The following is a 24,100-nucleotide window of genomic DNA, read 5'->3' as shown; positions in this document are numbered from 1 at the left end:
AGGTTAATACAAACACAGAAATACTATCTATGTAGATATACATACTTATATAGGAAACACGCATACACTGCTAAATACATTCCAATACATATACAAATTTCTCTTAGCACATAGACAATTTTATTGTCTAGGTATCCCGTAAGAATAGAGAAATTTATGGCTTTTGTGTCTGTGGAAATGTGTATGTATTTGTGGATATAGTATTTCACACTGTTAGTAATTGTATATTAGAGTGTGTGTGTATATATATTTATAACTGTCAGGTGCCACGGAAGTTTAGAGTTTCGTTTGGCAATTAATGTGCTTATTTCTGTCGCTTCTAGTTAACAAACGTCGTCAAAAGGAAATTAAATTGGTCTCTAGAGACCATCATCCTTTGCTGGCGTATATTTTATACAACACTCACACAATTAAACAGCCAGACTTACACATATACAAACATTCATGTGCGTATGTATGTTTGTATATATGTATATAGACAAATATTAATACTCTTACTAATGCCCAAATATAACGAACAAACTAGCAACAAGCCAAACTGGCGTCTAAACATTTTAATTAATCTTAAATGTTGTCATTTGTTTGAGTCATAACTTTGTTTGGCCAGTTAGGAAAAAATTATTACGAACTATAAAAACACTTGCTGGCAAACGCTGTGCGAAGAGCCTTTTATAATATTAAGGTCATCAACAGGTTTTAGGGCGGTATTTTTAAGGTATTATTTCTCATAAATACTATTTATGAGTATTAAGCGTTTAAAAAATATTTATTTGTTAAATTGTTGAATGCGAATGGGTTTTTAGTAAATGTTATGGCAAATGTATTAAAGTTAATTAATCGGGTTAGATACTAGGATAATGATAGTAACATGTAAGAAATGTTGCTGATCTTGTTGTAATTTTAACAACTCAAATCAAATTTGTGTAATTTCCAATCTTAATTAGTATGATAACAGGTTTGAAAAGCGTTAATAAAACTTCCAAATGAACACATAGAATAAATTTTTCTTTAGATCAATCTGTCTCTAGAATAGAGCTTTACTTAAAAGCGACAGTATAGGGTGGTTTTTGCTAACATACACGAAGATGTGAACATCACATTGACTTCACTGTCAGGGCCATAAATACCCATTTATAAAATTCAATACCTCTGTGTACTCATGCAGTTTTTGTTTCAATACTTGTGAATATGAGTTTGTGATTCCATTTGTAATTTCTACAATATTTATTCGGGATGAAATACATTTTCCGAAGGCCCCAGATATATGACGGAATATTATATCAGTATATCTGATACATAATACATTTTCATCATTTCATTTTATTTTTATAAGATATCGGTATAAGGCTATTTTATTTTATCAAGCATTTGATACATACTTCGTTTGGATTCATGTAATTTAAACCGTCTAAAATTGTTCTCCGTCATGAAATCGTTATAGATAGCGGAGTCGATATAGCCATGTCCGTCTGTATGTTGAAATCAACTTTCCATATTCCCCAAATAACTTACATACATGATGCATTCATCAATAGATATCTATAGACTCAGTTCGGTTGTTATTTAAAATCAAGAAAATCTGCCTGCAAAATGAGATATAAGGAAAACATGATGGCAACCGAGATTTTGACTTATTTTTTATCTATATCTGGATTACTAAGTTACTGAAATAGGCAATATCGATAAATAATGATAGATATTTCAAAGATCTTTGTAACGGATCAAAATCCGGAAAAAAAATTTTTAACCAAAATTTTTTTCAACAAAAAAATTTAAATTAAAATTTTGAAACATTTTTTTTTTTTTAAATATTCAAAATTTGTATTTTTAAGTATAAATTGATGAGGGGTATATAAGATTCGGCACAGCCGATATCAAATTCGATATTGTTGGATATAAAAAAATTTAAAAAAAATGAAATGCATTTTTTTAATTTTTTTCAGCATTTCTTTTTTCTCTTAATAATATTCTGTTCATACTCCCTAATATCACGGCTAAATAAGAATTGAAAAAATAAAGTATTATTTATTCAGTCATCATTTTAAAATTTCTATAGAAAATTATTTATCTCCTTGTACTGTATTCATATTTCCTCACACTGCCTCAAAAACGTGCATTATTTCTACTCAATTTCCCCTTGTATTGTTGGAAATTTTGTCGCTGCCATTGATGATGCTTCTATTGTTGCTGCTGAAGATTTGTTTGTTGTTTGTGTAAAATACTCCTTTTCGTTATTTAACTTTTAAGGCAGAAAGTCTTTCATACACAAAACTTTTGTTCATTATGTGGCATTATTATTATTATGCAGAAGTAAATTCGTAATAAAAATGACTATTACGAACATTTTGCAGTGATAATTAATTCTATAATAATCATTTTCATAATAACGATACAGCTTGGTTGTTCTTTATACATTTGTGGTGTTTTAAACTATGTGTTAGTTGCATGTAGGTGGAGAATTTTGTGTTATTGTTCCTGTTTCTTACTAATGTATTTTCACATCACTTATACTTATACATGCTCATGTTTACATATATGTATGTGTTTCCGTTGTCTTGTATGTGTGTGTGAGTATGTGTTTATGATAATGCTGCGTTATCATTAACATTACCAACTACAAATTTTAAGGAGTAGACACAAATAACAACATGGTATCCACCAAAGCGTACGAGCAACATCACCATTTACGTAATACCCAAACAAAATGACTTCCTTTGTGGATGCAGGCAAATGCATAACAGCATTTGATAGTTTATAGGAAACCCAGGACAGGGTTAAAACAGAACTGTACACCAGTTACCATACATACGTGGTCTATGCGTATTTAAGTGATTTATGGGAGTTTTCAAATATGAACCGATCTTTAAGAAATTTAGTTGCCTGATTTTTACTTTCATGGAATTTATATTTAATTTTATAGGATACACTTTTTGGGGGCTTATGTAAAATTCATACTTTCAAAATTTTTTATGTTCTTGAGACAAAATAATATCATGTATCACATTAAATTATGCCTAAAATTGATATCTATACTTTACCTATACAAGGATTACGGACAGAAAGGCAATGAAATATTAGATATACAAGAAAAAATTACAACAAGTTTGTGGGTTACCCTAAGAATGTACTTGTATTGTCGACTATTTAAGTATAGTCAATATTTAACGATCTCATTAACCGAGAAAATTTGTCTAAAGTCATGACACTGCTATAGACTAAAAACAAGTAAAAGTGTGGCTGTGTCCAATCTTAGATATATACCCTTCACAGAAGTATACTTTTAAACAAAGGTTGAAAAAAATGTTTGGTGGAAAAAAATTTTGATGAAAAATTATTTTTTTCTGATTTTGACCCATTATATACGTTATATAACAATAATAACCTATCCACACCCAATTTTAGAAGATTTTTAACAATATTTACTGGTTACTGTATTTTATATGATTGTGGTAACCATAATATGATTAACTTGCAATTTACATGATTGTGTTAATCATATATATGGTTGCAGTAAACAAGTACATGTTTGTGACAACCATTTTTATGATGAATCATTATGTTGTTCTCAGATTATGATATCCATAAGCCGAGAACAACATAATATGGTAAATCCTTCATCATAAAAATGGTTGTCACAAACATGTACTTGTTTACTGCAACCATATATATGATTGATACAATCATAAATAATTACAATAACCATAATATTGTTGAAAAACTTGTAACAATATTGAAATGGTTACAGTAAACATGCACAACTATATTCTTTATCTCTGTGCAGGTCTATTACAAATATACTGCTGTATCAGTCATTACTGTAGATTATTTGGGGGCTTCGCAGAGTTTATTTAAATTTTTTCTTATCGAAAACTTTTCACAAGATATAGAAACGGAAGTATAAAAGGTGGAAATTAGAAATGGATTAACATATTTGTATATACACTTTTTTCTACAAAGATCAGTCATGACACTGATATGACTCATAAAACTGCAGATTTTTATCAGAAAATTAGAGATCAAAAATAGATTTTTCGATTGAGTATTTCTATTAAATATTCAATTTAATTTGTTGAATGCTTTTTAGCCAAATGTAATTTCTATAAAAAATAAAAAAAAGTAAAAATTCTTCAGAATCTATGAATTTTGCTGCTCATGTTCTATAGACATACAACAACAAGTGCTGTTGTTGTAGTAAATATATGTATAATAAAATGTTGCAAAACCGGCGTTCAGAATATTTAGCATTCTTATCGTTACACAAGCAGTAACAATACAAGGACGAAAACAAATACAAATACATACTCACAAACACCAACTAAGACAAACGCTTAATATAAAATAACTGTGCAGCATATTGTTACAGAGAGGTGTTCCTATATGTACCTTCATATACATACATATTTATGTATGTATGTGAGTGAATGTTTGTGTTTATTTGAGAGCATATGTATGCGTGTGTGATGTTACATTAAGAGGGGTGACACATTTAGTTTTTACTTTAGCAACATTGTCTTTTTACTAGAATGTAGCATTTCCGTTTCTCCCTTACACGCACACACACATTAAAACACAGTATTGTATGAGTTTTTCATTATAAACTGGAGATGGTAGATGAAGGAGATTTTCTATTGAATAAGTATCTCACATTTACAGTGGCTTTAACAAATAACATCAATAACACGCCAACACGATGATGATAATGATGGTTGCGATAATCACAGTGTTGCTGATGATGATGATAAAGGCGACCTCATAACCATTACTTCCGCCATCACTTTAAGCTCTAGGGAATATTCGATTTTGGTTGAATATTTGCATGAATATTTGTTTACTCTCTCCCTCTTACACATTCACACCATCTCATTCTTTCTCTCTCTTGCTCTGTTATGAAATCAATACACAAAATGTAGTCTGAATATACACTCCTCTGGAGAGTCCCGGAGGCCATGTGAAAATACACAAAAAAAAAGAAAGAACGAACGAATGAATTTACTCTAAGTACAATGAATGTAAATATTCCTACAGCAACAATAATAATGATGATGACAACACTAGCAACAACGGCGGCGGCAGCAGCAGTAAAAACAACAACTGCTGTTTTGTTTGTTTGTATAAAATAAAATTGTATAAATTTGTTTGCGATTTAAACGTGAGTGTTGGCAATTGTATGTGAGTGTTTGTGCGACTGTCGGTGTATTTACTTAAATAAGAGGCTGGCTGTAAAGTGCTTTAATAAAATAGAGTTGTACTAAATATTTCTCACAACTTTTACGTTTTGATTTTCTCAAAACTATATTCTATATAAGAGGTTAATATAAGAGGTTAAGTTATTCTTTAAACATATAGGCTGAAGCAGGCTACCGACTACAATCTGTCAGAATTAAACTACACACATTTATATGAAGACGATTATTTTTACGCCGTCGCGTAAAATTGTCGTAGACAACAACGAAACATCAAACTTCAATGTCACCTGATACGATGTTATCGTCGTTTTCAGTATAATTAAGTAGCTGACTACAGGCTGACAATTGCTGCCATTGACATATGTACTCATGTAATTTTGTAGCCGGCCCGCTGTACGTTTGGTTAGTTCGTCTCTTGTAGGATTCTCGTATTGAATATATAATTTTTAAATAGACTTCATTAAAGCTTCCAGCCAGTTTCAATTTGTTCATTGAAAAAAGTTGTTTAAATAAATCAGTTTTTTATAAAAATCAAAAAAGTTGTAAAATTTTCAGTTTTGTTATGATTTTTCACTGTCATAATGTTTAGAATTTATTCTCCATATACACCATCACAGCGTATGTGCAATATTGATTAATTCTAACAAGTATACGCAAAAATAGTATGGTACGAATATTTTCGTAAATTCACACATACACAACACGATCGTAAACAATACTCACAACATGAGAAATAATGTTTCTCTCTAAATTTCAGAATATATGGAATGAATGTGAGCCCTTGCCACTATAATGTTAAAACTTATTTGTTTATGTTCTGACTTTCGATGCTTTCATATGTCAGCATCCTCAGTTCTATAATTACGGAAGTTCTTTTCAAATTATCCTCGTGCCTACACACACACATTCATAAAATGAAATGAAGTGTAGTGTAGTTTGTTTCGCTGATTTCAATTTTCTGCGTTTGAAGGCACAAATTCCGAAACGTTCATTTTGTGTAGTTGGTGAATAATTGTGTATAGAATTAAAAAAAAGACGAGCTTTAGCTCAGTTCATAGCGAAACAGTAAACGAACAACAAAGTACTGAAAATGTATATGAAAAGAAAATAAAAAAAAATTACGTGTAGGCTGGCTGTTTGACTCACAGACAGACTGACTTGACTGGCTGGCCTCCTTTCAATTCATATTAAAAATAAGTTTTAAGGCTTTTTTATATACAAAAGAACAAAAAAAAAAAACGAAAAGACTTGGAAAATGAAGTGTAGAAAGCAAGAAATATAAGTAACTAAATATTATGTGAGGCATAGAAAGCAGAGCAGCATACAAAAAATAAGAAAAAATGAGACCATTACGTTAAACACTTTCGGTTTTACTTAAACGCCTCTTTTACCACCATAAACTGTTTTCCACTTGTCTTGTCTCTACCACCTCCTGGTTGCAATAAACTGAATGGAAATTTGTGTTCATATTATGGCACCTTCCTTCTACTTGTTGTCTACCGCTCCCCTCTGTACTCGTTTACTCGGAAAATGAGGAAATTTATACGTTTAAAGATAATAGTAAACATGTTTATAGACATTTCGTTTTATTTTTTTTTGCAAACAATTTACTTAAAGGTAGAAGAACTTTTATTTAATTTTGTTGTTCTTTTGTTTTTAATAAAATGAGAATTTCAATAAACATTTGTGAACTTTAAGAACTTTAAGTTCAGTTTTGAAAAATATTAAATCTTTTGACGTGAGCAGAATATCTGTTAATATTTGTTTTGAAGTAATATAAGTTAGGATTTTAACATTTAACAAATTTGTTTATACTTATTTATAATAAATTTATTTCAAGGTGATTTACAAGCATTTAAGCTTATTTTATAGATTGAATAATAGCTTTTTATTATATTATATATTCAGAAAGATCAAAAAAATTATCTACTGAAATTGTTCCTTGGCTGCAAATGCAACTAGGTTTTATTAACGCTAAGTTTTGGACAACAAAGGAAAATTCCATTAGGATTTCATAGCGTTTGATTTTTTAGTTTAGACTTAAGATGCGATGTTCGCCTGACTGTCTGTATGTTGAAATTAACTTTTCGAAGCCCAAAAATAACTGAAGTATCAGAGGTATATATAAGTTTGTTATTCCGTTTGTAATTTCTACATATTTCATTTGCGACCCCACAAAATATACATATTCTGGATTGTTATAGATACCTGATTCGATATAGCCATCTCCGCTATATCGAATCAGGTATCTATTAATATATTCGTTATAGACCCGGCTCTGTTGCTATTTAAAATCGGCACACAATTGGCTGAGATATAAGGAAAAAACCAGGACAACCCCGATTTTTTACCTATTTTTGATTTATATCTGGATTACTAAGTCAATATGGATATCTAATGATAGACATTTCAAAGACCTTTGCAACGACGAATATAACGCCAGAGTAAGTTGGACCTACAATGGGCCAAAATCGGGAAAAAAATTAATTTAAAAAATAAAATTTTGAAAAAAAAAATTTTTTTAAAAAAATTTGAAATTTTTAAATTTTGTTTACCTAAAAATATTCAAATTTTTTTATTTTAAAGTAAAATTTGGTGGAGGGTACATAAGATTTGGCCCTGGCGATTGTAGCTCTCTTACTTGTTTTTGATTATTAGGCTTAATTCATTTTCATTATATCTTCTTAGCAAGTTTATAAGTTTTACAAACTATTATTTTTAAATCTCGTCTTTCAAAGAATTTTCTCATAATGCTGCTCTTTTTTAAAGCTTTAAGTTGAAACAGAGTATAAATTTATTTGCCAAACTTTTCGTCTTATGAAGTATTATTGTCTGTTTAAAAGTTTTTTGTTCTACTAATTTTGTTGCTTGTTTCTTTTTATTTTTGTGTCAAAAAAATGTTTCTAATTTAACAATAAGTTATTTTTAATGGAACCTAGAGACATTTTATACATGTTGTAGTATTTGGTACGAACGCATTATAAAGAATCATTTTATAAATTGTTACAATATAAATACATACGTAGACATTCACAAAACTTTGGCCATAAACTTGATTTTTGTTTTGAGCTAAAAATAATCATACTATTGGCAAAACATGTTGGACACCCTATAGATTATTGTACAAATGGCCATTTGAGCAAAAAAATCAAAATAATACGAAAAGTTACAAATTTATGTTGTCATTTTTAAATCATTTTTAGCACAATGACCGACCGATTTTTTTTTGTATTATTAGGACGATTATACAAAGTTTGCCTCCTCCAACATATGTTTGTAATCGAAAATGATGTTAAACATGTTGTTGGTTTTTGCAGTTGCTTATTTTACCTCAATAGTATCGAGAGATAAGTTAAATTTCATTTGGCAAAACTTTTGCCAACAATTTACTAGAGAACCTAAACTTTAAGACAGCTAACAAACCACACACAGAAACTTCTATTTAATAAAAGGTGTGTGTGTACGAGTGTTTTTTGCTTAGAATTGTTTATGTGTTTTGTAGGTAAAAGTTGTCCAGGTCGCTTGCAAAACTGTTGTGTACAGTGAACATCAAAACCTAATCTGAGGGAATACCGCAAATATTACGAATACAATATTAATTTGCGACTCTATAAATGTCCGTCAATCCGTCCTACCAGCTATCTAACGTACCAATATATTTTATGAATCTAGTCGATATATAAAAGTTTGTTAACTTTAATATTAAAATGGTTGAGATGAATATAATAAAAATCGTCAGTGCTTCGATTTTTGCAAATATCCAGATTTGTTATAAATTATTTTTTTTTTTTGCAAAAGTAACTTTTTCCACCAAAATAGTTTTTGTTTAGTTGTATTAATTTCTACTTAGCCGAATATAGCGATATTATTTGTATATTATTTACTGCTGTTATTTCACCCACTGTATATTGCAGATTTGTAGGTTGTTCTTGTTTCATAAATTTTTCTTCTACCGTCTGTTGTTGTTGTTGTTGTTTAGATTTATGCTTTTTTGGGTTTTGTATTTACCAAGGACAACATAAAAAAAAATAATAATAATGAAAACAACTACAGCAACAGCCATAAACAATATTATTTTAATAACAAGGATAAATCATTTTTTAATTTTCTTTCTCAGTTTTTTTTTTCCTTTTAGAAGACAAAAAATATGGCCTTCAGTTTTACACAAGTACTTGATTCTTTTATCTTTTTTTGTTTTATATTTTTATATAAAATTGTTTTTATTTTAAAGAATTTTTTCCAGCATACCTGTCATCATAAACAAATCCAGAATTTAATGTATTTAAGTATAAAATAAATGCCAAAGCACAACAGCCCAAGCTAGTGTAGTCCATCATGCTGAAAATAAATTAAAATAAAATAGAGAAATTAGACAAAAATAAACATTACACAGAAAGTAATTTGAAAATTTAATATTTATAATAAGTTTGCAATAATTAGGGAACAATGAACTCTTTTTACCAGAATTTAAATATAAGCTGAAATGAAAAATTACAAAAATTTAAGTATTTTTATAATAGCTAACATTTTGCTCTTATACAATGTAAAATAATGTTTTAATTGATCATTTGGTTTTCACTAAATATTTGTTTTGAATTGCCCGAAGTAAAAGGGGTTTTGACAATAAATAAAAGAATTAAAATATATTTTATTTAGCGGTTACATCTTTTTCGTCAAATATTTGCCATGTGTAGCCCTACCTTAATTGGGGTATTCACACGGTGTGTTATGAAGTCATATTATCATAAAGTACTAACGTTTTACAATAGTTTTAAAAAATTGTGGTTGTGCTTCAAAGAAAACAGTCCTAAAATAATAAGACATTTTATTCTGTGTTTATTGTTTTGTCACTGTAAATCTATATAACGCCATAGTAAGTCAAACCTACAATAGATCAAAATTGGGAAAAATATTTTTTAACTCGATTTTTTTTTTAAACAAACAAATTTTTTATCATAATTTTTTTCATTAATAAAGAAAAAAATGAAAGAAAAACTTTTTTAAAAATGTTGAAATGAAAATTTAAAAAAAAAATTTTAAATTTTGTTTATCTAAAAATATTTAAAACTATAATTTAGTAAAGGGTACATAAGATACGGCACAGCCGAACATAGCTCAGTTGCTTGTTTCAGTAATTTTTATTAAAAATATGTTTATTTATTTTATGACATATTATTATTATTATTTTATGACATACGACTTTATGGCTACCTTGTGAATACCCAAGCACTTATTAATGCAACATTCTAATCTTTTGTAGATATTGAAATTAACTTTTGTCAATTTCGTCCTGTTTTAGCAATATTTTCAAAAAATTTTAAAAATGAAATGTAGAAAAAAAATGTATTAAAAATATCCTTTGATCCGAAATTTCACAAGACTCAAAATCACTTTCTGAGTCGATTAAACGATGTCGGTCCATCCGTCTGGCTGTCCATGTAAACCTTGTAAGCAAAGTACAGGTCGCTATTTTGAGGATATTTCGGTCCAAGGACAACCCAAGGAAGTTTCATTTCATTATTTAACCTATCCCCCATACAAATGCCCTCCCCAAATTGGACTTTAACGGTCATAAATGTTTAATTCATAAAAGTATCTACACAAATTTCGCCGAAATAAAGAGTCACCTAATTTTATGACGATCGGTCCATAATTAGTCATAGATCCCATATAATTACCGCATCCGAAAATCACTTTAACATGCATAATAATTTGTGTATTCAATTTCATGGCGATCGATCCATAATTAATCATAGCTCCCATAAATTCAAATAAATTATTGAAATTTTAGAAGAAAAATGTTTTTGCTCATTTACTCATTTACTTTTTTACTTGTTTTTATTCTTATTATGGATGGAAGATATATAAGATTTATCATTGTCAAATATAGGTTATAACATATTTTATTTGAAATTTACTGGAAGTATACTTTACAGTACTTACTCCTAATAAACCTCTAAATAAAAATAAAATTTTTAAAACAAAATTAAAAATGTTTACGTATAATTTAATAATTGTTATAAGGGTATTTTAAAGTTCAGCCGCACTCAATTTCTAGCCACTTTCAATGCTCTCTAGCAGGCGTCAGTCATTCACATTCAGGCATCATCAGCTTTTAAAGGTTAGATTTATAAACATAGTAATTGCTCCCACACACACTGTTTCCATTAAGCCACCCCCTTGTCAATTACAAATGTTGACAGTTTACTAATTAAACCAATTAGTAGCTTATTTTAAATTTTATTAAATATTTATGAAACATTTTTAAATTGTAAAGCAGAATTTCTGAAAAACCGCCCACTTACAAATTATTTCAATAAGTTTGCTTGCTCGTTTGTTTTACCAAAGAAACAACAATATTGGTAACAACAAGTAAGAGTGTCATATTCGGCTGTAACGAATCTTGTATACCCACCATAAAATATTTTTCTGTTATAGGGGTTATAGGGTCAATTATTTACCGATCAGCACAAAAGTTGATAGACAGATTTAGATTCATATAAAATTTGTTTATGTCCAATTTTACCACGATATTAATTATTATAAGACAATGTTCAATATTCAGTATTCAATATCAAATGAACCTTACCAATAGAGAGTATTTGTGGAAATTTCAGATAGACTGACGGACATAGCTAGATCGTCATTGAATTTCATAAAGACCCATACTATATAAACTTTTATGGGTCTGCGAAGAATATTTCGATGTGTTACAAATGGAATGACAACATCAATATACTCCCATCGTTGGTGGGTATAAAAACAATGTGTAGCTCTATGTATTATTAAAAATATAAAGAATTCTTATTTGCTCAGTAACAAGTTAAAACAAAATTTCTCAAACATGATTTGAAATATTTGGCAATATTGTTTATGATACAAAAATAAAACTTTCGCAAAATAAAATAAAATGTATCAAAATTTTTACTTTGTATCTACAAATAAAAAATAAGCATGAATGAATTTCAAAGTAAAAAGTATAATTTTTCTAGTCAAGGAAATTTTATCAAAAAAATGTGTAAAGGCTGTAGAGAGGCAAGGCATGGTAAATATATTTGATGGGGTAAGTGTGCATAAGGAAGGTAATAATCAAAATAAGAATTTCAAATGAATCTACTACTCATTCTTATAAAATGTTAAAGAAGAGGTTTTGTTTGTTGAAGTTTATTCGGGGCTTTTGCTTACTTCCAACGTATTTGTTTTTGGGTTGTTGTTTTTTTGTAGTTTTTGTTTTTAAGTTTTTGAAAAATTTTGCTACAAATATGTATTGCTCTTAGCGTAGTAGAAAATTTGTGTTGTTTATTGTTGTAATATATAAAGCATTTTCTTGTACAATAAAAATAATAAGAAAAACAATGTAGGGAAAAATTGCACAAGCAAAATATTTGTAATATTTGTTAATATTGTTGTTAGTGTTTGTTGCTGTTGTTGTTTTTGTAAGTTTTTCTTGTACGCACTACTGAGTACATGCAGATAAGAAAGAGAAGATGGTTGAAAGAGTTTGATTTAACTCATTCAGGCAGTTGGCTGTAAAAGTTGTGGTACACTTTTAATTGTCCACGAAATTCATACCAATGAAATTATGGAAGACAAAAATTGTAGTCAATAGCTGTATGATTCATGCTTTTTTTGGAATAATTTTGAATAATTCAATGAAAATAGCATAGTATAATTTACTTTCACGAATGTGGACCACTGATTAATGACTCAGTTCCGCAATCAAAACGTAGTTGACCAAATAGAAACTATTGAGCAAATTTGAGAAACTACTTTACCACTCTGTAATGGCTTTTCATGCCATGAGAGTCGATATAACTGGAGTTTGGACCAAAGGAGTTTTAGCCGATTTATATTCATATCCAGGTAGACTTAAAATCTCTTATGAGTTTCCATTCGATATTAAATCCTGAATTTTCTGCAAGAAAGGAGGATGAAGTAGAGCAAGATTTTAATTTCTGTCTGTTATCAAATATTGCATATTTCCAATATTTATTTCAGTTTTTTAAGTTAAATAACCAATTTTCAATTAATGTTTAACCAATATCATTAATTATTTTCGGAATATATTTTGTTGTAAGTTTTTTCCCCTTAAGATTACATGAATTCTTTCATTGCGTACTGTACACTGCTGCTGTTGAATGATGATAGTCAGGATTTAGAAGTTTGAAGATACAATATTAACTAAAGCAAAAGCAAAAAAGAAGAAAAGAAAAGAATAATATAATAATATTGATGCATATTTCGTTTTTCTTTTCTTTTTTTTACTTCGTATGTTATTTTGAATATGAAAAAACTTTAAAAAGTTTGATTGCTTCATACTTTTACTCGTCGTCTAAGTGGAAATAGTGAATTTTCATTTTACGCCCAAAATCTATTCAAAAATTCTTACTCAAGCTTCTCAAAACTTTATCTCTATTGGTTGAGTTTTTTTGTAGTTTGGTTTTTTGCATCAAACTCACATCAAGTGTTTTCTTTAGTAATTGTTTATTGTTGTATTTAAAGTTTTGGATTAGTGAAATACTTTATGTACTTTTAGTTTTTCCATATCTGCTCAAACGGTTTTTTTTGCTCCTTTTGATATTTTTAAGTTCAATTTAGCCTTTTGGCAAGTTTGAGTTCATTGCTACTTTATAATGAAAGTGGTCTAAGTCAATAATTAACTATACATATATTGATCACTTAATTTATGTTTTGCGATTTTCATTATCTTAAGTAAAAATTTTTCCATTTTTTTATGAATAATTTAAGTAATAAATATATAATTGTTAGGAAAGAAAATAAATACTTATTTGTGTCAGTAATTATATAAAATGTTAGGATTCAACCAAACTTTTCTTTAATATCCGTAATTAGTTAATATATTTGTAACTTTTTCACAAATGTTTAAACTATTCTGTTTACAACTTTTTGTGTAACTTAAACAAAAACAGGTTCACATGCATACGAACATATAATTTGATGTATGACAGTATGTCAATGTCCGCATATGCAATGTCATCTAATAAATGATGTCATTAATGTTGTTTATATGACATTTTTTTTATTGTTGTTGGTGTTTATTTTTTTAGTTGTCATTAAGTTTTTTGTTGTCACAACACATGATGATTATGATATCATCATTTAACATTGGTTGTCATATATTTGTTGTTTTTTTCTGTTTATTTTTACTTATGTAGCTTCCTTTTAGTCCTTAATAATATTAGTTTGTGTATAGAACTTTAATGTTGTAGTAGTTTTCTAATATTTTATATAAAAGTCACTCCATGACTTTGGATTCATTATAAGTTCTTTTTAGATGTGTTGGTATCAATTATTGTTCCATAGAATGAAGAGATGATGTCTGTCCATCTGCTGGTATGTCTATCATCCTGTGCTCGTATGCCTGGCTAGTTACACATAGTGGTAACTAGAATTGTCTGCTGCTCATTAATTTTATCATTATCACAAAAATACACACAGCCAAGCACTGCAACATACACGCACATATATAGAAACATCCTCCTACTACATCCTTTTAACTGGGAGCATAAACACCACTCAACTCACTTGCACATAACGAACCAGCTAAAGTTAACTATAAGCTGAACGTAGCAAGTGTCTATCTTTTACAGACATTTTACTCTCATGTATTGTTCTGTATGTAGTAGTAGTAAATACATACATATGGGGAATTTCATGTCAAGTGAACCAATTTTTAACATCGATCTCTTTCAATCGGGATGAAATTTGCACCAATATTAGACCTTTTGTAATTCAGACACAATTTTTCAACAAGTTCGGTCAAGAACTTTCTGAGTTCGAGGCGGTCCAAATTTGACATTTTGGCCAAACATGTGGTTTTTCTCATCCTTGTAACTTATTACCTATTGTCCCAAATAGTTTAGATAGATAGCTATTTCATCAATCTTATGAAAAAAATATTAAAAATTTTTGTAATTTTTTTCCGAAATCAAAAACTTTTTTTTTCAAAATTGTCCTTTTTTTCTCAAAAGAAAGCTTAGATATTTTTCTTGAAGCCCTATTTGGTCGCTTACCCTCATTAACAGGAAGCCTGGTTATGTCTTAACTAATAGTTATACTTTCGGTTAAAAATATTTTTGTATGAAAACTGTCAGTTTAACTATTAGTTAATACATAACAAGACTTCGTGTTACTGGGGGTTAGTGGGATGCTTGCTCGATATCTATCAAAATAAATGTTTTGTAACTAAAACATACAATTTTTGACTTATTTTGCAAAATCAAAAACTTTGTTGATTTTCTTTTTTCCAAAATGGTCCCTTTTTTAATTTTTTTTTGCTCAAAAGAAAGCTTACGTCTTTTCCTTGAAGACGTTTTTGGTCGCTTAGTGGGATGCGAGTGGGATATATATCAAAATAATTTTGTAACTCAAGATATACATTTTTTGATTTTTTTTTTGGCATCCCGATTGGAAGACATCGATTTTAAAAATTGGTTCACTTGACATGAAATCCCCCATATACATTTTTAATTTTGTATTAGGTTCCTTTTTTTCTATACTGCAAACTATAGAAATGATGCTTTTGTCTGATATTTACTGGTTTTGGTTGGGAAGTGTTTTACTGTTTTTGTTCCTTTATAATTTTCCATTCTTTTGGTAGAGGTATTGTTAAAATAGAGAATGAAAATAACAAAAAAATTATTTTATGCCAAGTCAGGTCATTTGGTTGCGTTTGGTTTCTCTTCATTTTTGCTTTCAATGTGAATGCCTGAACACAATCCATGTTTGGTCATGTTCTAATCATTGTTTGGTAAACTCAACCAATTCACTGCTATGACTGCTACTACTGAAAATAGTGACTGTCTCTGTCTCTGACTTGGTCTCACTTTGGTCTAGAATTATAATGGCCTGGCTAACAATCCAGTAAAAGTAGCATCATCATCATCATCAGCACCAGCTAGTGCAGTAGTAGTAAGAGTAGTAGTGGAATGTGAAGTTCATTTAATTTTTATCAAAGATTTTGATTTTATTCACCATATAGTATGTCTGTCCGTTTGCTCTTTTATATGTAGTATCTAGTACATAGCATGCTTATAAAGGAAGTTTTAGAAAAAAAAAATATTTGTATTTTTTTGTTATATGTATACAAAGTACTCGTATATACATATTTTGTAGAGTTAATTTCCAGGGTAAACAAATTAAGGAATAGTTATAAAAGTTGCCACAAAAAACAGTAATAATAATGAACAATAGTTGTTCTTGTTGTTATTATAGTTGTTGTTGTGGTAGTGTTTTGAAAATAGTTTTCAATTTACAATAAATTCTTAGATTTTAAGATTAATAATAATTTAATATTTCTTCTTGTTTTCCCTTTTAAAGTTTGCGTTGCTAAGAGTTTTAAAAGCAATAATTTAATATTTTAATTTCTGAGAATTTTTTGTATAGATTTTTAAATGAATGTAGTAGTCAGTTTAAGAAAGTTTATTATAATATTCTTACACGTAAATTCTATATTTAATAGTTTTTATTACACTTAATATTTCTGTTTGCTGAGGCGTATGAGTAATATTGATTTATCTTCTGTTTTTATAATACATGCCAGAGAAAATTTATACAAAATTCATGCAAAGAAAATCTTAGCTTGTATTATTAAAAGAGAACATAAATCAATGTACTGATACGCCTACGTATTCATTATCACCCCTTACAAGCAGCTAGTGTAGGGAAAACTTAGTAAAAATATAGGTAAAATTATTTAGATTGTGAAACAAATTAATTAATAGTAGGACTTCGTAGATACTTTTGTAATTACATATTTTTTTTAACGAATAAATACATTTGTAAAATGATGTCTGTCATTAAACATATCATTCACTGAATGCAATACCGTTTTGCATTATGTTAGCGATATTTGCTGCTGATATATTTTCATTTTTAAGGAGGTCATATCAAAATTTGACTACCTTTATAAAGCCAAATTCTTAAACAACTTTAACTCTTATAACGAATATACATAATAAAATCAATAAAATTCTTAAGAGACAAGCAATTTCCGCTTTTATATGCATTTCAATATGGCATACATTTGTTTTTCAACTTTTTTTTATTATATTATTCAGCTCATATTGGTTGTAGGCTTAAATTTTATTGGAATTTTTTGGCCTCAAAATGAACCTGAGTATTTATTGTCTGTATGTATGTTTTTATGTGTATTTTTTTGTTCTGAACATTTCGTTCTTTAATTTCATTTAATAAGTTTTTGGCTTTTCTTTCAACAGAAAAATCTATTGTTGGGGCGTGTGGGCTTAAAGTAGTTGGCAAAACAGGGGGAAAATTGTCAAAAATAATTTGGTAAAAGTAGCTGCTCTTATTAAAAGTTGTTTGCCAAAATATTGCACAATGTACCGGAAGCTCAAGCATTAAGGACACAATAAAATTTTTTTCTTATACTTTGTTGGGGCTGTATTTGGATCTGTTTTTTTTTTTTTTGTTATTTATACGCTCGGTTATTTATTTAATGAAAAGAGACCTTTTACAAGAAAAAAAGAGAAACGACAACTACTAACACTAACATAATAATGACAATAATAATAGCAACAACAACAACAACAAGAAAATGAGGGAAAAACGAGCCATATTGTTAAATGCGAGGAGGGGAAAAGGAAAATAAATTGAGCCAAAAACACCTTCAACCGGATACGGAAACATTAACCTCGAAATGTCAGCAAATGTAACGGTGGCGAATTAAATTTTTAGTTTTGTTACTGGGTCAACACAAACAATTTCCTATCCGCCAAAACACAACCAAACAAAAAGTAATAACATAAAAGTAAAAAGCTAAAAGGAAATCTACATATAAACACAAAACTAAACAACAAGGACAACAAACAAAATTAAAAAAACTGGTGAACAAAAAAAACAAAAAAAGATTTCTATTTTGTAAACCAAGAAATTCAAGGAATAGTAACCACCCCCAAAAAAAAGCAACTACACGGAAATCAACTTGTGTCAACAGCTTGCAAGCCAGCAAAACAATACCAGACCTTAGAGAATGGTGTGGAAGTTGGCGGTGTAGCAATAGAGAATAAGGAAATGAATATAAAAACTCTCCAAACTAATGCAATCAGGTGCAAAAGCATAAACTAACACATAGACAATAGTAAAATACGTTACATACACCATCGCTTCCAAGAGATTACGGCCACAATGAATAATAGTATCGTGCAGTATCGTATAAGTCCTTTATTTAGTGCTGAAATATTTAAGCTTCGATTTCACTGAAAGCCATAAGCTTTTGTTACAATCGTTTTTATAGCACTGCAAGTTTTTGTTCTCGATGTTTCTTATGCCCCCAAAAACTAAAACTTATTTCATTTTAAGTCTAACTATCACAGAGTTATAAACGGAAATAAAATAATACAATTTTTTTTTTCTTAAAACTAAACTGCAGCAAATAGCAGTGAAGGAGAAGAGAAAAGTTATGGCTGTTTCCTTTAAATGTTTTTAACAACATTCTTTTTAGAACTATTTTTGTTTTCATTTGCAAATATCATTTTTTCATATGAGTAATTCTGCAGTTAGAATTTGCTAGTTTGGTAAATTATGTTTATTGTCAAAAACTCCCAAAAAGGAAGATTATAAATATTAGTTGACTCTTCTAAAAATCGTAGCCTGAAAATAGCCTTCCACTAACTGGAAGGAACTTTGTTCGATGTACTACTACGTTTCTGAATCAGTTGGTTATGAGTAGCTAGGATTGTCAATTATTCGAGTTATATTTTAATTTTCGAGGGATCGATTAATTTTTAAAATTTACTCAATTATTCAAACGAATAACGACCAAAACATATTGTTCGAATAATTAAATCAAATAGGAGTTGTAAAATATTTCATATTATTTTTATTTTATCCTGTAGGGATCAAAAGATGCCAAAAATGTCCTTTCAAATTTTTATCCTTGAATATCCTTTTAGATTTCCAATAATTTTTTTTTAAAAAATAGTGAGTTAAAGATCCAAATATTGAACATGCCAAAATTTCATCTTTCTACCTTAACTACTTAAGTGTTAAAAAAATATTTTAAATTTAAATTATTTGATTTTTTATTTATTTTTTATTATTTTATTTTAATATTTCATTCGAAAAAAATATAACAAAATCCGTTGTGAAAAGCAACGAAGAAGACTTTTTAATAAACAAGTAAAATGGTATTATATGATACCCTACACCGGGTGTATGATTATAAAGAGTTTTCTTTTGATATGAAACTTATAAGGGAGCTATGACTAATTATGGACCAATCGTCACAAAATTTGGTGGGATGCTTTGCGAATATATGAACATATTTGTGTTGAATTTTGTTTGGATACTGACATATTTCAGAGATTTATGTATATTAATGACATTTTCGAGAATGTTGCTTATAATGGGAATATTTGGGTCTTTAACGAAACCCTCCCAAATGGTTGATCAGGAACCGATACTGCCTAGGACATAAATAGTCACAATATTTTCATTTAATTGTTGGGATTCATAATGATCTGATATTAAAAATCGATTCTAATAAAATGTTCAATGTAACCAAATTAGAATTGAATTATAAAAACTCTTGGTCTTGTTTCATTGAAAGTGTTATTAAAATTTGTGCTTATATGAACTACTTTTTTAAAATTAAAATTTTAATATATTTATTCGGCTATTCGATTAGTTGACAATTATTGATCGAATCATTTTTTATTCTAAAGTTATTCATTCGAATATAAATTTCTTTCTTTCCATTGTTTGCAACTGCGATAATATACTCAATGAGTTTATACAAATCAAGATTTTGAAGGTCAGTACAAATGTCAGTGGCGGACGTCCTTATACTCGAAACTTAAAGATGAAACTGTTGAACCTAAAATTTTGCTCCATTTGGTTTATATTACTCATGAAGAACATTCGTTTTAGTCATTAGGAAGGCAGACGAAAAACATTCTATGACATCCCTGTGTTCAATTTAGTACTTTAAATTAGCATTTTTGTTAACATAAAATTCTAATTTAAAGTACTAAGTTGAACACAGGGATGTCATAGAATGTTTTTCGTCTGCAATAAGATGAAATTTTGGTTTTAAATTTTAATGTTTTTTTTTTGCAGAATTTTCATACTTCTCAACTTCTTTTTCGATTTTTTGGAAGTTATTTTTCCCGTAATCTAAATATCGCTATATATTAACAAAAAATAAAATGTTATCGTTGCATTATTTTGAAATTTATTTTGTGTAAATATTTGGAAAATATTTTTAAATGATTTTTTCATGTTTTTTTTTTTTGTTTTGTTTTACTTGTGGCACATTAGTGTGCAACTGGGTGGCACAGAAAAAAGAACAATAAAACTTTATTTTCTGTGTATAAGTATGAGGATATTTCGGCAATGTTATGCAAATCATAATACAAAAAACAACAAAAAACATTTACTGAAATGTTTTGCTGTTGCTGCTGGTTTTTTGTTTGCAACATTATTTGTGTGTTGTGTTCTAAATGTTGTGGTATGTAGTACGCTTATGTTGTATTTTGCTACATGTAGAGTCATGTTGTAGCTACATATTTTTTTCTGTAGCTCATATTTTTGCTTGAATAACATTTCAGAAACATACGTTGGTATCATGGGGCGATTTTGAAGCAGTAAATTCTCTGAAAAGTAAATATTTCATAATGTAGAGAAAATAATGATTTGGATAAATTTTGCGAAAGTCTTTTCTACATGAGAAAGGAACAATAAATAAAAAAAATGATTAAAGACTACCAGGAAAATTTAAATTTAATTTATTTTTTTCTATTAGTATACTAAAACTACAAAATATAGGTTTTTTATATATTAAATCCTATAAATTTTAAAAATTTGTTGTTTAAATTTAAGAAATTATAAAAGTTTTTAGCTTAAAAAAAATAAAATAAATAACTTAAAATTTGCTCTTTTGTTTGTTAGGATTTGTTTGCCTACTAATGAAAAAAAATTAACTTTCTAGCATTTAAAATTAAAAAGTGTTGAATTGTGTTGAAAACGGCTGTTGGAACCTTTTTTTCCGATTTTTCTTTTAATATTTTTTTGTTGTGCTGTGCTTTGTTGCGAATGCCCTTGTCTTAATTTTAGTTAGATGATGAGGGTAAATAAATGACATTCATTTTATATAACATTACCACAGCATTATAAAGTTTACTTTTTTGTTTTGTTTTTCAAAAAAAAAAAGAAAAAAATCTCAGCTTAAATTTTAACGCCCTTGCCAAAGCTCTCTTTTTTATTTTATTATTTAGCTACATGCTTTCATTTTAGTAATTTTCTGTTTTTTTTCTTGCATTCTTTGGTCTTTGTTTTAATCATCACTCACTTTTTATATATTTTCTCATTACCAAAATCTTTTCCAGCCATCTGTCTAGTGAAGAACAAATACAAAAACGAAAAAAATAATAAAATACAAAAAAAGAGAAACCTTAGAATGGAGAAAAACCAAAAAAAATATTAAAAAAAAGTTAAAAAAAACCTAGCTGCCTAACTTTGTAACAGCCTGTTGTGTGTTGGCTGGTGGTTCAATGACTGACTGACTGTCAGTTAGTTTGTCAAACAGTTGTTACGTTGTAGGTTATATTGACGTAAGTGTTAGTATTTCTGACTGCATGACTGCTTAACAGTCAGCCTTCTTCTTTGCTTATGCTATCCGGCCTGGCGTCCGTACAATGTCATTTCCTTTTCTTATTTTATCATTAAGACCTAATTACAAAATTTTATCTGTTTTTGTGTTGCGTTTTCTTTAATTACGTTACATTCATTACATCATTATGGCGGTAAGCAACATTAAAAATTGTTAACCATCATCCTTGGCACCAAACACACAAACGCATCAACACACACTCCCAAAGAGATTCATTTTTATACTCTATCTCGTCGCTTCTCTACTCTTGTTACAATTGCTCAACATTATTGCTGGTGCTGCGTACTCTTCGTACTATTTTATTTTTTATTACAACTGAACTGTGAAATAAAGCCTCTATACAAGGCGAATTTATACAAGGTGGAGTCAGTGAAACAGCTGATAATTTTTTTTTTCGCTTTTTGGTTCTAACAACTGTCAAAGCTTGTTTTTATATTTAAATATCTACATATTCTAAGCATATTAACAAAATATTTATTGTTTACATATATAAGTAAAGCCCGCACTATTCAATTATCTACACTATATTAAGTTTAAATACTTATTTGTTAAATTTTTCATTTTGTTTTTTTGACATTTGTTAAGACCAATCGTTGTTTTTGTAGAACTGACACCACCTTGTATAAATTCGCCTTGCCTCTATACTTCTTGAATATTTTTGTTGTAAAAGAGGCAGTTGTTTAAATCAATGAATTCTATAATGATGTTGAGGACTGATTTCATTGCATTTTCCACGTAATACTAATAAAATAGCTATCGAAAATAAGAAACACTAAGAAATGCGTATGTCTTTTACAGATCTGTCAAAAGTATAGAGTTGTTTTAAAAATAAAAATAGATTAAATTCATGTTTTGTATGGCTATAGAAGTGAGAACTGAGATCATTCAAAATGGAGTACCCATTTTTACCAGCCATTTATTTACATGCAAACAAGCAAGTAAGAAAGAAAAGTGTCCCTTTTTTCACTAGCATAAGAAAATAAAAAAGTATTTTCGAAGAAAGGGATCAATTGTTTAATTGTTAATTATAATAAGATCATCTGCAATAATATTATGGTTGTATCATAACAATAATATGATTGAGCCTAACAATGTTATGATTCCAGTATAACCATAGTAGGTAATATGATCATACTATAGTTGTAGCATAACCATACAATTCTTGAGCTTAACCATATTGTGATTCCAGCTCAACCGTGTTAAAAAGTATATAAATAGTGCTTGCACGTTGTAATATATATATATAATGAGAATATTTTAATTATGACGATTTTTTTTGTTTTTATATTTGCTTTTAATTCATTTATTGACTTTCACTTTTTTCAACGATTAACTATAAAGTATATAAATTTGTTTAATCTGATATTTAGTACAATTTTAAATTTGAATCGGCTGTAAAAAAAGTACTAATTATTTTTTAAAATTTCTGGTTTTATTGGAAAGGTAGGACCTTGTCATTTAAGAATTGAACACAATATAATTCATATGAGTACTACGACTTGCTATGCAGTACCTCATCCGATTGGGTATTAAGTAACCCAAAATAAATTTTGTCGTATTTTTTTTAATTAATTCAAAGAAAATTTAATAAAAACTTATTGTGTTAGTATGTATGGTATTTTGAAGTATATTTCGATTATTCAAACTCAACAAGAGATTGCAGAATCACGTTGCAAATAGTCTGTGAGCAGCAGAATGCATCCAAAATAGTGTTTATAAACCGGTTAACCAAAAAACCGGTTTTTCTGCGAAATGTCAGTTTTTTGCGAACCGGTTAATTTGAAATATCCATTTTCGGTTAAACGGCTTATCCGGTTTTTATCACTCGGTTAACCGGTTTTTAAAATTTGGGACTAAAATCAATAAATCTCATGTTTTTATGAAGTTTTTATAGTCATTTATCATACATTTGGTCTGATATGAAACCTAAACCATAGAGAAACATACAGCGGAAACTAGAAAAAAATTCTAACAAAACTGCTGATATACAATATAAAGCACTTTCAATAAATTTTTTTTAATAATTACAATGATTGTAAGTAGTAGAGGGCGATGAGTTTACTTAAAAACTTCTTCAAAATCAATAATATACAAACGTACTAAGTTCCTTTTCAGAAATTTTAAATATTTTTGATATCTCTTAATGCAGTTTTATTACTTATTAGGATCGCCTGGTGGTCAAAATTCGACCACTAATAACAAAATTATACAGTTACTTTGAGTATACACGTGTATTTAGATGTGGATAAACATGATGTTGTTG

At 28.6% G+C, this 24,100-nt stretch overlaps 1 protein-coding gene across 1 annotated transcript in view; it reads right to left on the bottom strand.

Moving 5' to 3' along the window:
* The window catches only part of Tmtc2 (Transmembrane O-mannosyltransferase targeting cadherins 2), a 136,604-nt gene that overhangs the window by 22,122 nt on the left and 90,382 nt on the right, over positions 1-24,100 (bottom strand). The window contains exon 3 of the mRNA XM_065501639.1: positions 9,435-9,524. Within this exon, the coding sequence (XP_065357711.1) occupies positions 9,435-9,523 (89 nt within the window). The 5' untranslated portion in view covers position 9,524. The remainder of the gene's footprint in view (positions 1-9,434; positions 9,525-24,100) is intronic.

This window comes from Calliphora vicina, chromosome 2 (assembly GCF_958450345.1).
Source record: "Calliphora vicina chromosome 2, idCalVici1.1, whole genome shotgun sequence".
Classification (NCBI taxonomy): Eukaryota; Metazoa; Arthropoda; class Insecta; order Diptera; family Calliphoridae; genus Calliphora; species Calliphora vicina.
The sequence above is the reverse complement of the archived record's forward strand: the minus strand, read 5'-3'. Positions and strand labels throughout refer to the sequence as shown.